This window comes from Taeniopygia guttata, chromosome 2 (genome assembly GCF_048771995.1).
Source record: "Taeniopygia guttata chromosome 2, bTaeGut7.mat, whole genome shotgun sequence".
Lineage (NCBI taxonomy): Eukaryota > Metazoa > Chordata > Aves > Passeriformes > Estrildidae > Taeniopygia > Taeniopygia guttata.
This window is the reverse complement of record NC_133026.1, coordinates 86,846,477-86,862,329: the sequence shown is the minus strand read 5'-3', so window position 1 is coordinate 86,862,329 and position 15,853 is coordinate 86,846,477. Positions and strand designations below refer to the sequence as shown.

General features: G+C 36.2%; 1 protein-coding gene across 10 annotated transcripts in view; it reads left to right on the top strand.

The window, feature by feature from the left end:
• The window catches only part of PTPN3 (protein tyrosine phosphatase non-receptor type 3), a 156,844-nt gene that overhangs the window by 102,652 nt on the left and 38,339 nt on the right, over positions 1-15,853 (top strand). For all 10 annotated transcript variants that reach the window (XM_030265783.4, XM_072924387.1, XM_030265784.4 and 7 more), the window contains 4 exons: positions 3,267-3,330; positions 8,440-8,612; positions 13,386-13,520; positions 15,031-15,207. In XM_030265783.4, coding sequence (XP_030121643.2) covers positions 3,267-3,330; positions 8,440-8,612; positions 13,386-13,520; positions 15,031-15,207 — 549 coding nt within the window. The remainder of the gene's footprint in view (positions 1-3,266; positions 3,331-8,439; positions 8,613-13,385; positions 13,521-15,030; positions 15,208-15,853) is intronic.

The window sequence follows — 15,853 nt, the reverse complement described above, 5'->3', positions numbered from 1 at the left end:
GAATGTTGTCCATTTCCTGATCCCACCAAAACAAGCAAACAGTGAAAACCACCAGAGCAGAGTTGCTTGGGATTTATTTGTAGTATGGATTCTCTCTTTTATTTTAGATCTCAAAGCAGGATACATTTCTGTAATGCCTGAAGTAGTATTTATTTAGGCTCTTTTCGGAACACCATTTGTATCAAGTCGTTTTTCCTACAGACTGTTGCAAACTTCCCCATTAATGACTTAGAACTCAAGGTGGCAGCAAACACCACCAAAGCACTCTTTCCAAAATTTTAAGTAAAGTACTCTGCAGTGGATGACAACAATACAACTATGCCATATGGTAGTAGTCAAAGGGGACCCAAAGTTTTCAGGAACAGAGGCAGTGAGAGAGTTCTGCCTTGGCAAAAATATGCTTTTCAATCAAAGCAACCTACGTAAAGAGCTGACTGATCAGTCAGCGGCAATGCAAGTCATGATAGGTTTAAAAAATAGCTTTGGATTTAATGCAGTATTTTATGCACTCTGCAGAGTTATTCTCAAGAATGTTTAACTGTTCTGTGGTAATTTCCAAATGATTTTGCAAGTAAAATATTAATGGCAAAAACATGCAAACACTCTATATCAGCAGCAACTAAAGTTAGGTATTAAATGCTATTTTGTGTATGCAGTTTCACTGCTTTGAAAACTTCAGAGAAACTGCTTGAGAATGCATAATACATTGCTAGTTAAAACTTGGAAAACAAATATCTTGCATAGCAAATTGAACAGAAACTTCTTTCGGTGGCAAAGTGTAGGATTTACAGGTAAAGAAACTTCTTCTTTGCTTCAAGTCACAAGTACCAGCTGTTAGTACTAAGTTCTGGGACAGGACTGCAAGTTTAATCAAAAATTAGCAATTCCCTGGCCCACGGAGTGACAAATCTATTTTGATGCTTGTGAATGATAGGAAGATGAGACCCAAAAGATCCATCATTCTTAATGTGCTACAACTAGTGAATGCTTTTTAAGTAAACTATGAAATTTAATGACTTGTGAATGCTGCATAGTCACGGAACAGATTATTGGTGAGATAAAAGGGCTACTGAGCCATCAGTTATAATAACAGTAGCTGCATTCTATTAATATAATTTTTGGGTATGGCATCTTCAAGAACTTGTTAAGTCTAAGTGCTTTGACACCTTCATCTCTTAGATTTTTTTCTAGATGTGAACCTTCAGTCCATTTGTAGGTATAACATTGCAAATAACTTTTAGTTATTGTTAAATAAAAAGGTCAGAGTAGCATGTGTTCTTTATGCCTGAACTAAATAGGTTTAGATGTACTTTAAGAAGAATGAATGGAATTGAGGGGTATTCTATTTAGAAGAGTGTCAAAGTAATGCCCTGATTTGGCTTAAAGTGATTATATGGTCATGCACTGAATTGTGGGGGTTGTTTTGGTTTTGATGGGGTTTTGGTAGTTTTTTGTTTGTCTTGGGGTTTTTTTTAGAAATATAGGGTAGTGGAGAGCGGTTGGGGTAGTTCTGGTACTTTAGGATGCTGGCTCCCTTTTTGTTGTTGGTTGCAGGGTTTTTCACTTAGTCTGCAAGGTTAGTTTTCTGTGTCCTGCATTTCAGCTGGCTCCGTGTTGGGGTAAGACCAGACCATGATGGTAACTTTGGAATAACTCCAAAAACTTGTTTGTTGAAATTTAGTCTAAGTCAAGAAATGTGGTAAGAAAGAACCAGAAGCACAAAACTTGAGTGGTACTAGTTCAGGCAGAGAATCATTAGAATCAAGAGAGAATTAATATATACTGAATTGCAGCTCAGGAAATACAACTGAAAATTTATATTACTTGTCATGTAGTTCAGAATCAAGACTTCTAAGATGACCAACACAGATCACTGATGTTTCAGGTAGCAGGTCAAATGGCACAAGTATTTTAAGAGTTGTCTTAAGAGGAGAGGTGGATATTATTTCAATTTTCCATTAATTTTTACACCACTTTGCCTTGTCAAAGAATAGCGTTGAAATACATGTTTCTTTGTGGTTCTGTAATTGATGGAGAAAGGCATTTTCTGACAATGGCACACAGTTTTCCACTTCTTGTGCAGGGAGAGGGATAGGTAATTCCATTAATATTCTTGTTAGTAACTGGCAAATATATTCTCCTATATCCATGAAGGATGTTCCTCTATAACTCAGGTGTCTCTCCCATGAACAGTGGGGAAAGAGTTTTTATGCCATCCCACTTTATGAGAGTGATGCAAAAATTGTGCCCAACTGAGAGAAATTTCAACAAAGTTCATACCTGATATCTAACATCCTGTGAAGCATCAGTTCAATGAAAATATTGTCAGACGTTTAGCAGTAAATTTACAAAACTCTTTCATGGTTTGTTTCCAGGAAAATATTATTTGATCTGACCCAAAATAGGTTTCCTTAAGGCCTCCGTAAGATTCCATCTGACTATAGATCGGAGATTTCTTTGTCCAAAAATGCAGGTTTTCAGTTACTGAAGTAGAACTATTGCAGAGAAAATGTAGATATTTTTGAAAAATCTTGTTTTGCTGTGGGAAGTTGTGCAGGTGGGTAGAAGTTTGTTTATGCAAAAAAATAAGTATGTTATATGAAGAACTGATAAGCATATAATTAAAATGAAATTTGCTTGAGCACCGATTCCAGTTACCTTTACCCTAGAAAATATATATCCAGACTCTGTATATTTAAAAAAAGGTGTTCAGTTCTAAAATTACCACATAAATTACATAGCAATGTTAATGAAGTGAAAAATATATTAACACTCATTCCTACAGTTTTCATCCTTTTAAAATTATGATTTTATCTAGACATTTTGTTTAGTGATTAACAGAAGTACATGATATCTTTCACATTATGAAACCAATTCTGTAAAACCTCTGCAAAGTTTCAGTTGTTGTAAGACCAACTTTATCATGTCATTAGGGTCTTACATTTTGTTCCTTTAGTCACAGTTGTCATATGACTCTAAAGTTATACAAAAGTTGACACATTATTTAACATTTGTGCAGCTTAGTGTAGAAGATGTCATCAAGTTTTTTGCTGCAATAATAGATTTGGTGGGAGAGAACTGCTGTGAACTATTTAAAGATTAAACGAGGACATCTATTTGCCACTCAACACAGGTGATGGCTGCATATTATTCATTGAATATTTTACAGCTATAATCTTTCAGGCTCACTGTACACAGTATTATTTTTCATTGTTTTATCACTCTAAATATTACTTGATATTTCATGGCCTGTTTCTTTCTTTTAGGGTGAACATATTAAAAATTTCCTTTAAAAGGAAAAAATTTTTTATACAACAACGGCAAAAACATGTAAGTAGTTCTCTAATTTTTTTTAACTCAAGTGACCATATTAGATATTTTATATTGAATGCAACCTACAAGCAAAGGTTGCATTCAATATAAAATTAATGTTAACTACAAACAAAGGATCAAAAGGCTTTGGTGGGGTAATATGCCTTTTAAATTGTTTTGTTAACTTGGTCTTGCTATTCTGGTCTGCTTATTCCCTCTCTTTTTCCCTTTTATTGTTCCTTTTCCAACACTGAATTCCTCCACTTTGAGTCTGTTGGACTCTATCTTTTCCATGGAGGTTTCTTCTCCCTTAGAGACTTCTGGTAAATGCAGATCTTCATCCTTCCTCCAATATCTTTTAATATAGCATATTTCTCCTTTCTCATCAGCATCTGCTGCTCCTTCTCTTGATGCTCTCCCTGCTGTGTAGAGTTCCTCAATGCAGTGAATCTACTAAACAACTGCTTGCCTCATCTAGGGGGAGTTTGTGAGGTCCCTTCAGCTTATGGGGCTCAGAGCTCAGGAAGAAAGCAAAGTTCCTGGAGAATAGGAGAGCTTTGCAGATGAAAAACATGAGTTTGAAAAGGGGAATAGCTCACCTCCTGCTGTGTGTAACATGGAGGCCTTTAGGACTTGGCAAATTATGTGAAGATAGTTAATTAAAAAAATATAAAAGTTTTCAACTGTTAATAGATGGTTTCTTTTGGTTGCTTTGTGCTCTTTACAGAGCAATTGGAATATTAGTCTACTTAATGGGAGAGGAAATCTTGATTACTGATTATTATTGTGCTGCCACAATGTGAAAGAAATAAGGTATCTTTTTTACAAAGAGCATAGATTATTTAATATGACAGAAAAAAAATCTTCTCAGAAACTAGTGATCAGCAGATATATAAATACTTTAATTCAGTTGAGGACAAAATTTAGTAAAAGGTAAGTGTTAACTTCTGCCTGAAGTTAATGGAGGCCCTTTCTGGTAGTACACAAGCTATTAAATTTATAGGAACTGTGTTACGAGACCACCTCTTGACCCATATATATTAGAAGGTCTGCTGAACACAGATTTCTAAGGAGGCTTTTTTTTACCCAGAAGGAAAATGTTTTCTTTTTTCTTTTCTGTGTGTCTTTCTTTTTTCCCAGTTTGGTGGGCTCTTTGAAATTTGAAGAGTGTGCAAGTATGTACATGTTACTTTTCAGGATTCACATTTAAAAAAAGTTAGTATCCAGACATACTATAGTGTTTCTGCACTAATGCTTACACACACACAGACACACACACACACACACACACACACACAGCATGTACAGGGTCTGTCCTTACACACTGTAGGAGGATCTTAAGGTTTTTTTCCTAGCTGTAAGTTTCTAAATATGTTGTTTATATGCAGGCATGTCACAGTCTGTTCATACATATTTCACTGCATGAAGAAATGAGTGCTTGATAGACCATTCTTCTCACTTGTGAGTGTAAACACTTGCAAGTAGCAACTTCTCTCCTGGGCTTGAGGATTAAAAATTTACTGATAAATAGTAATTTTAAAATCTAAGTATTTTCAAATATACGGATAAGTACAGGCTTTCAGACAGCAGTTTCCAAATGTGTCTGTGAGAATAAATGAGTTCTGAGTAACAGAACTCTCTGAGAATGATTAGTAAAACAGGACTTGGAACTTGATGATTTAAAATCCCTTCCAACCCAAACCATTCTATGATTCTCTGAAAATGAGTGTACTCACAGTGGAAGAATAAAATGTCAATATAGAACTATCTGTGGACTTAAAGTAAAAAATGTGTGTTCATTATTAAAGACTTGACTGCTGTCAAAAGTAGAAATTTTGTCTCTGGAGACCTGTGGCACTTTTGAAGAGAGCAGCAATCTTAATTTGTTCAATTAAACATTTGATAAATTATGACAGTTCAAGGCTCTTGATTCCTTTAGCTTACCTTCTTTTAAGTGATCATAGTTCTTTGTTTCGTAACCTACGGAGATGACAGAAATGCACACAGTGTCACGCTCAAAGAGCTACAGAACTGTAAGAAAAGTAAAGCCAGCTGCATGACCTTTTTACTCCTTCTCGGTTCACATGGAAAAGCAGACCAGGTGTGCCACTAAATCTGTGGATACATCCATCCTTGTCAGCCCTTTGCTTGAAATTTAGGGCATCTAGTGTGCAGTACTCCAGTGGTATTGCTTGGAAAAGCTTGCTGGTGCCGTGCAGTGAGAGAGAGGGAAGTGGAGTCCTGGGGGTTTCACCAGAATAGTGGGATGCTTGAGGAGTGAGTGAGAGCAGATGACTGCATTGGTATCAGTCTTCAAAATGATCAGTTTTTTTTTTGCTTGGAAAGACAGATGCAAATAGGTACATGAATCTGAAAGTAAGGAAGATGGAAGAGTGTGGGGAAAACAGCAGACACTGTATATTCATAGGCAAGGTTTGACTAAAGATGAAGAGAGTGCTATAGAACTTCTTTTATATTTTATATGTCATACATCAATTCTTTACAAAAGTCTATAGAAAGTTCTCAAAGGCAATGAATTTGCAGTCTCCTGGGATGTTCCATGTTTCATTGATTTGTTCTCCTCATTTCATTTACTCAATTTTTCTTTCCTTGTGTGCCTTTTCTGAAAAATCAACTTACCTTATCTCACTCTTCCCTTCTACTCACCTTCTCTTTTACCCTCCCACTGCTCCCGTCTGTTGATCAGCTACTTGGTTAGGAGTATGCAGTATTTCTTTGATGGAAGAGCCAAATGAGGACTGGGGAGCAAGACTGAGGAATCAGTGAATGTTTGATAATAGAGAAGCTCATGACATATAGGCTTAATGAAGGGTGCAGGATTTAAGGTAGGAATAGGAACTATGCTGTTTACAGGCAGCATTTTGTACCTTTCAGAAATGAAATTTTATTTTCAATGTGCTTATCTAATGCTTAAAAACAACTTCATTTGCTGCATACTAAAATATATCTTAACTTTCTATGTTGTAGATATTTTCAGATTTTCTGTTAAAGGAGTAGGCATACAACTGATGCAGAAATTCTTTCATATGCTGAACTAGCAAAACACTTTAGTTATGTGGAATTGTTCCCTTTACCTTAATGGCCTCAAGTTTCTCTAATCCTCATTTCTTGATAATCATTAAAATGCCATTCTTTTAGAACTTGAGTTGAGAAGTATGATGGCCATTAAATCCATGAATCCCACTAGATCTCTCTTCCCCTATGAAAAAGTACAGAGATTTAACAGCATAACTTGTAAGGTGGCCTATAGTAAGGCAGATTGTTATTAACAAAATGTTATGTTAGTCTAAAAATTCAATGAATTTTTATGAAACTTCTCAAAATACTTTTCCTAGCTTAATTCCATATCAAAACCTTCAGCCCATTTAAAGGCTGCTAAGAAGGTTCTGTAACAACAGAAAAGCACACTTGTAACATGCAAAATTAATTGCTGCTATCAAACCTAAATTTAAAAACAGATTATTAGATGAACTTAGTTTCTTATTTTTATGCTATAGCTTTTCAGTATATTTGAGATATTTGGATAAAATATTTTTGTGGCAATTGAAAAGCCAGTGTTTCAGGCCAACAAAAAATACCTTAAACTTCCTTTTATTTGTCTGCTGGAGTAGTAAAACCCTTCAAGTGGTATTCAGCCAGCAGGGAGTATGTCACAAATAGCATTTGTCATTAAACCTTTGTGATGTATGCTTTATATATTTCAAGAAATTCTGAGTTAAGATTTTCTATGCTTTCCTGCTTTATTTTATGTGACTACTTAGAAGTAATTGTGGTGAACTGTCAGATTGGTTCCAGTATGCAAGAGACTCAAATAGCAAACTCACATATTGAAAAGAAAATACTTTTAAAATGCTTTAATAGATATAGGGAAAATGTTCCTTGAAGACTGTAATCAGTTAAATGTTTTTCAGTCCTTATGGTAAATCAAGAGAAAATATTTTTTTCTCTTGAGAGTCTCACTGTTTGTCTTAAAAGCATGTCTGAAGCCACAGATTCTCTGGACTAGGCATGAAGTGATTTGAAAATGCAGGATTGTTCTCAGATACGTGTCATTTGTAAGATGCTGCCTAGAAATAAAAAGAACACAAGAAAACCAGATTGACTATACCAGCCAAAATGGTTTGTAATTACTTCCCAACAGGATTGTTGCTGTGAACAAGTAAAAAGTTGCCTGTCTAATTATATGTTGAGATGTCAAAATCAGTCATAATTTAGAGGAGCTAGGAAAGATGAGTGATGAAAACTTGTTTTTTCACTGAAGTGCTGAGCTATGCTGGCAATTGGCTCAAGTCTCCTGTTACCTTTATTTCTACTCTTTGCTTTGCTCTCGCTCCACTTTCTTTGTATCAATAATTAGATTAACTAACCAAAACTTTCTCTTGTACAAAACTCTTGGGATAAACATTGGTGGCACAACTGTGTTGGCACTCATGTTTCACTGGCACTTTGGCACTGAAGTTACTGCTGCCTTCTGAACCACCTCATTGTGGCCTCACATTATCATCCAAGGAGGAGTGGATTTCAACAGCAGTAGCAGCAGCTCCAGTCCCATCACAACTATTTTCTTTCCCCAAAGAAAGATCACTGTTAAAATCTTCAGTTTCTTCTGAAAGACTATCAAGAAATATACTATTTGCATACTATTGCACTTGAAAGAATACTATTGAATTGAAGCCTTACATGAAGAGTATGAATTCAAAGAATGAGGGGGTTTCTTTCTTTTGAAATTTCACCCTTATTGAAAGGTTTTAAGGAATTTTGTTTGTCTTAAGAGGTCAAAATCTGACTGGAAACCTGCAAATATATTTAAAGGTATAACATGGTACTCCTATATGCAAAATCCTTACCACTCTAAACTTAAATCTTTCATTAAGATTTCATGAACTTATAAAGTGCACATTTTGCAGTTTGGATTTTCAAATAGTCACAGAGGTATTTTGGCCGTCTCCAGTTCAAAATCTATTATATGCTGATTGTTTGTTTGTTTGTTTGCCACAATGTATTTTACATGTTTAAGCTTAAAATAATTCTATTGGTTTTTTATGACCTTGTTTATTGTTTCATCTACTTGTATATGTTGAAACATGGTGTTCCCTACTGTTACAGAATGAATCCAGAGAACATATTGTTGCCTTCAACATGTTAAATTACAGAGCATGCAAAAATCTTTGGAAATCTTGTGTAGAGCATCACACATTTTTTCAGGGAAAGAAGTCACTACCTCATGAAAAAAAGATATTATCACATTATTGGACTCTGGGTTCTAGAAATCCAGCAAAGTAAGTATTGTGTGAAAGCACATTTTGCTCTATGATGGGAATGGGAGGATTTGTGTCAGAAGTAGCTCAAGTTGGAGTGGCAGAGTTCAGTCCTGTCCATACCTTTGTTCCAGTCTATATATGAATCATTTGACAAGTTATATGGCTGTGGTTTCACTTTCTGCAATGGGATCTCCTTACAGTAGAACTTTTCTTATAATTGCCTCAAAAGGTGTTTGGATATAAGTTTTGCTGCTATTTTTTCAACTTGTTGCTTCAGTCTGAAGTATGAAAACACTGGAAAGGAAAAATGTCATGTAGCTAATGATCCGGTAAGAGAATTTGCAGAACAGATTTGTTTTGAAATGTTTAGCCATTAGTGTCATGTACACATTCTGTTTAATATGTTAGGGCAATTTCTGGAGTGCATCACACCAACCACTTATTACTGACATAAAGATGAAAAACTTTTTCCCATTCAGGTATTCAAGATATCCGTGTTGTGGCACTTCTAATCTTTTATTTGCATCATTGGATTCTTCCAGTTACAGAGCTGGTAGTTTCCTAGTAATTGTCTAAGACCTAGTTACCAAGAAGCAATTCTTTAGAGCCTGTGATTTTTGTGTATGATGCTGGGATTATTCCTCCCCATATGCAGTAACTATTGTCATTAAAGTTAAGCTGCCAGTTTATTGCCCAGTCACATGACATCGTAATGTTCTTCTCCATTTCTTTGCAGTTGGCCTCTATTTTGGCCATCCTGTGTGATTTTTGAAGTGGGAGGTTTTGCTCTGCTCTTTTATTTTAGGGGCTTTTACATTTTTTTGTTAAGTAACACTCACAGTGATTTCGTGCATTATGTTGATTTGTTCTCTTGTTGCATTTATCAGCAATGCAGCTACAAAGGTGTCACACCTTGTGTCTTCATCCTATCCCAATCCACCTGCCTCACCCTCCAAAAACATTCTGTAATGAAATATTTAAAAAATGTATCATATTAATAGTGAATGAAAAAGAAAGTCTTGTGTCATTATCCTCTCTGGATGTGAGATTCTGGGGAGGTTCTTTGACCCTTTGATGATCTGTAGACTCTCTAGAAACCTCCTTGTTCTCATGATTTTTGGAGAAGTATTTTATTGTTTTCTTTTTGTTCATGGGTAGTGTGTTTTTGTGAGTTTTTTGTAGTGTGTTCTCTTGAGAGTGTAACTTTACATGTAATTTGTCAGACTAATTTTCTGTCTTCTATTTGGATAAGCTTCAACTTCTGAATGATATCAGCATACTTCAAATGGCTTCTCAGACTTTGGTGTCTTTCTAGCTTTTCACACTCTGATACTGCAGAAATTAATACCAAGTGCACTGGTATTGCTTGTAAATGAAGCAATTAACCCCTGAGGGCTGTCCAGTGTAGGAATTCTGATAAAATGTTATGCTTTCTGCTGGAGTATAATTCCATGTTTTCACCTAGTACTAGATCACAGCTGGATGGTCTGGTTTCTAGAAGATGGGAAAAAATGTAGTTGTACAAACAGTATTCTAATTTTCTAACATTTTAAAAATCCCTCTTTTTAGAATTAACTCATTTATGGACTGTTATGACCTTGTTTTCCTGTAGTGGAGGTGTTGAGGTGACATAAAGTTTGTTGGATTGTCCTGGAAATAAAGGTCCTGGAGTCATGTATTTCTTTCAAATTTGAAAAGAGATTGAAAACCCTGATCCTTCTATAGGACAGCTAAATGCACACAAGCATTGCACAGCTTTTGTAATGTTAAGAAAGAAAACAGTATGAGTTCCAAAGGGTACCAGTTTAGTATAATTTCATTTTTTACCAAACGTTTTATTTTTGACAAATCTTCTGTTACAATTTCTTAATAGTCTGTAGCATACAAGGCAGTTCTCATTGTTGATCTGAATTACTAAGAAATAATTATTTTCAAGTGATATAAATGCTCTGAGGCACTGTCTCTACTGAATTGCTTCCTTAGACTTCCAAGGAATCTCCAAGGGGAGAATCATTTATGGAGATGCCTTCAATCAGCTTAGGATAACTTCTTTGGCCTTATTTATACCAGCAGTAAAAATATAATTTTATTATATTTATATACCAGATGTAAACATGAATTTTGGGGTCTACATGAGGAAGAAGTAACTCAGCAACCATTGCTATGAAAGACTGCTTAAGTACATAAGAAGCAACAGTAATTTTGAAAAGCTTTGAGTAGTTCCTATGAACTCAGCAAATTATTTTCTCAAAGGAGTTAAGAAAAATTGTGAAAAGGTCTTTTCTGAGGTCATAGTTTACATATTGAAAGTTTTTACCTTCTGACTTGTTTGTGACTGTGGAATGTTGTAAGATTTTCCATGTTCCTTTTCAAGGATGGCTCTGAACTCATGTGGAAGTTCCACAACCAAAAAAGAGATTCTACATTCTCCCGTATGAAAGGATACAAATTTTTGCATTGTATAAATCAAACAAACACAGACAAACCAAAACACAAACCCAAATGTGTGCACAAAAGCTCTGCTGACCACAATGTGCAGTCCTGGAGATATTAAGAATAACTCACATTCAAGAATTCTTTTTATGCCGCTTCCATCAGCTTTGAAAGGTGCCACATTCAGGTTTTACCATCTTAAGTATCACAGATTTTCCTATGGAATTTGTGGCTTTCTTGTTCTGTGTTCTTCTACACTTATTTGAGGCAGATACCCTAGCATTTATTGCATCATTTCAGATAGTTGCAGTACTTGAGTACAATTTCTTATTTGCACACACTTGTGCCCTTCTTGATTCTCTTAGCTTAAGTTACTAGAGGCATTCCATGTAAATTAGGCTGCTGAGTTGCATAAACCACCTGTAAGCCTTGTTCAAGGAGCAGACTGAATCACATCTCCCAGATTCTGAGAAGTAAATTCTGGAATGAATGCAGAATAACCTCTCCTAGACACATTCTCATTCCTTGTTGAAAAGATAAAAAACGTATCTGTATTTTTCACCAAGGATAGCCTCGGTAATAGATAGGAGGAAAGGAAGCATCATTTCCAGATAGTACAGCCCATTACAGAAACGCTTTGGCTGCCTCCCAGAATGTTTGCTGAGAAATATGCTGATATTTGACATTTGAAGGGCAGCTATTTGAATTCAAATTTTTTATCTTCTGTGCCTTAACTGAAATAGCTAGAGACATACCCTATAAGTGATTTTGTGGTTAGAATTAGGGGTTTAAGATTAGATTTAGGGTTTAGGGTTCTGGCTTCCATCACATGAGTTATGTTGCACTTCAAGGTGTCTGTGTTGGAAAATGCCTCAACAGTCACTTGTAAAAATAAAAAGCTTATTAATGTGGAGTTCTTCACAATGCATTTTTTATAATGCATCATCTTTTTCCATTGTTTCCCTCTGCTCCAGCTATGTAAGGATTCATTGAAAGACATCTGTTTCTGAAGAAGATGAGTAGCCGATACCTTGTCATTGTATTCAGAAAAATAAAATGAGTAGTATAGCCAAAAGTTTCTCCTGAGTTGATGGACTTTATTTAGTAAGCATGGAAACATACATGGGTAGCTGATTATAATATATAGATGCTTCATACTAAGATTTTCCTCTGTTTTCTATACTTGGAGAAGCTTTTAAAGTACATTTAGAACATGAAGGAATTGATTTCCATTAAAATCATGAACAGGATATATGAAATATTTCAGTATATATGAAAAAAAATTATGGGTTGCTTTTTCTTTTACTAATATTATCAAAAAGTAGTACAATGCAAAGCATACTTAAGGTTTGATTTTCGCATAATACCCAGAGTTTTAGTAACATTTTTATTTAATTTATTTTTTTATTTTTTAACACTATGTAAAATTGAGACTTTTCAGCTCTGTAGCAAGATCCTTACATAGCCTGCTAGCCCAGCTGCCCATTATGTACAGTTAAGGGCTTTATGAGCCACAGGTGTTTTCTCTGTAACTAATAAATTGTTTCTTCTATGAGAAATCCTGGGCCTGTAAACTTAAGGGTGAGCATCTTATCTCTCAGCTTGACTTGTGGAATGCTGTATCAAGTGATGCATAAGAGTTAATTTATCTCAATTTCAGTCTACTTAAAGATTTTCTTCATGCTGTGTATTTTCACTATTCAGATACTTTTACTGCTTTCTTAGCTGTGGTTCTTATTCTGTTGCAGCCCTTTTCTTAGATTCTTGTCAAAAGAAGCAGTCCAGACCTGGAGATCCTATTTTCATATCAGATTTTTTTTTTAATGGTTTATCTCTATAAGGAATACATCACTCAAAGGTGGCTCCCCTCCACAATAGAATATTGTCTGGTTTATCTCTTAATTGATGAGGCAGCAGGTAGATGGGTAAAGTTGTCCTGTGCTCAGTGAAGCTCTTGCTGAATTTTGTTACCCCACTGTGAGTATTAACAGGGAATCTGTTGAACATATTACCCGTATCTGAACTGTGTTTTGTCAGGCATTCAGTTCAGTGCCAGTAGGACATACTGAATTTCCTGTTTTCCCCTCTGTCTTCTTAAACACAATTGGGTTAAAAATAATTCTCAGAAAAAGTTATTTTTACCCAGGCTTGTGATAAGCAATGTAGCAGGCGATTGTGACAATCTTGTCACAAATGAGGGGATAGCAAATGTCTCTGTGAGAGTGTAAATGCATAAGTAAGGAGGGGCAGGCACAGGGGGACGCTTTAAATTATGAAGTTGACTTTCATAAGCCTATTTTATTTTATTTGAGTTTCTATGCAAAATAACTCACATATAGCTGTGTTATATCTTTTCAGGTCTGTAAACAACCAGTACTGCAGAAAGGTGATAGGTGGGATGGTTTGGAACCCATCTATGAGACGATCCTTATCAGTTGAGCACCTAGAGACCAAAAGCCTTCCTTCTCGATCACCTCCTGTTACCCCCAATTGGTGAATCCATTTTCAGCCTTTTCCACACCTAGCCTCCTACTGTTTCTGATTGTTTGTACTTTAGCAGAATAATTATGTAGTGTGTACATATCTATTTAAACATTTTTATTCTGAGAATATATGACAACAGAAGGGTGGGTGTCTGGGTGTCACCTCAACTTTAGTAATGCTTTCATGCTGTCTGCCAAAATATTTTGCCCAGGTTAAGATACTATGTTTCTGGATGGGTGGGCAACCGGCTGGTTTAAAAAAAAAAAAAACCTGTTAAAATGATTGAATGACTGGACTAAGAGGGGAGTTATTAAAGGGTCACAATCTACCTGGATAACAGTAAAAAGTAGATGACTGCAGGGGTCTCTCTTGAGACCTGTCCTGCTTAACCTCTTTATGATGCGGCAATGGTATGCTTGATCATAAAGTTGGCAGATGGCACCAAACTGGGGGATGAGTGTGTAAGCCTGAGGACAGGGCTGCTCTCCAAAGTGATCTCGATAATCTGGAGAAATAGGCCAATAGGAAATGTGTGAAATTCAACAAAAACAAACATAGCGTCCTGGGAAATAAGAACCAGTGTAAAAGTATTGTCTGCAGTGCAGATTTCTGGAAAACAACCTAGTAATCTTTATAGGCAGAAGTGGTACATGAGCCATCTGGTATGCCCTGACAGCAAACAAGTCCAACCTGGCAGAATTGATAGAGTTGTAGATAGTAGTTCAGTGGAAGTGGTAGCCCCTTTTGGCCCAACATTCTCTAGATTTTATTAGAATGCTGCAGTCCTTTTTGGCTGCAAATATAAAACAGACACAATCTCAGCGAAGCAAAGCTCAGGAAAAGACCATTGGCTCCAAGGAAGTCAGGAGATTGGATCACCTACCCTATGAGGAGAGGCTGACATAGTGGCACATGTTCAACCTGGAGAAGCAGGGGTTGCCCCAATGCCTAATAACAACCCAGAATTACTTAGGAGGAGGCCAGCTACAGGATTAGGCTGGGTTTTTCACTATTGCATAGTGAGAGAATGGGGCAACAAGTATATGTTGAAACAAACGAGGTTTTGTCATGTTATAATGGGAAAACTACTTCACCTCATGACAGTCGTTGCCTGGGGAAGTTTTGTGGTCTCCATCCTTCAGATTTTTTGAGATATGAGTGAAAAAAGCCTTAAGCAAGCCTACTCTGGCCTTAGTTGACCCTGCTTTGAGCAGAAGATTGGACTAGGTGACCCTCATGAGTCCTTTCCAACCAGAATTATCCTATGATTAAAGCATAATAATATAAATTGCATTTTACAGAGGGAGCAACACAGATCAGTTCAGTGTACTGAACCTAGCGGTATATGATTGCCTAGTATACCATACAGAATGCCTAAAAATTGATAATTTGAAGTGAGACTTGTAGGCCTGGTATGAAAATTGAGATCATAACTGCAATAGGATAGAAATTTTTCTTTTATTAAGTTTCATGAAATATTCTAATCTTCCTGCTTGTGTTTGTATTCTCTATTTTTAAGGCGGAGTCCTAGACTACGTCACGAAATCCGCAAACCACGACACTCATCTGTAGATAACCTTACAAACGAGATTAGTTATATTACTGAAACGGAGGATGTTTTTTACACATATAAGGGCTCTCCAACATCAAAGGACAGTGATTCAGAGTTCTCTCAGAACCGTAGTCCACAGAGGAGGTAAGGACTTCTGGAAAAAATCCATTACCTATATTTTGATTTTTTTAAAAGCACCAAACAAAAAAACTGAAAGAGCTGTAGTGTGAATCAGTATAGTCACAGTCAGTTGTAATGCTACAACGAGTTCAAACAGTTCTGTTTGCATAAGTTTATTTTGACTAATTGCTATACTGCAAATGCCATGATGCAAAATGACAAGTCAAAAGCATACCAACCCTTCATCCCTGAACAATACACAGTAGTTGAGCTCTTAATAAAATTAGAAGAAGTACTAAGGCATGTCTGTTCAAATCTGTTATATCCTGTTTCCTAGTAGTTTTTGCAACCCTTTCCTACCTGTCAGAAATTCTCTCTTTTGGGGAGAAGGTTGTAGTGAACTCTTTTGAGAGTTCCCTCATGTTCCACATCATCAGCTCAGCCTTGTCAGTTGAAAAAGGTATTGCATTTGAGTATACACAAGAACATCATAATGCTGGTGGTCATCCATCTTTTTCTTCTTCAGAGGCTTGTCTAAAGGCAGTGTCTGCTTTTAGGCTGTATTCCTTGAGGACCTACTTTTTTCTCCTCTGCAGTGCCTTAACAGCTGCTAGGTTTGGTGCCGGGAGTTGAAGCACCTGTCTTTGTGCTCTCTGATTATTTGCTTGTT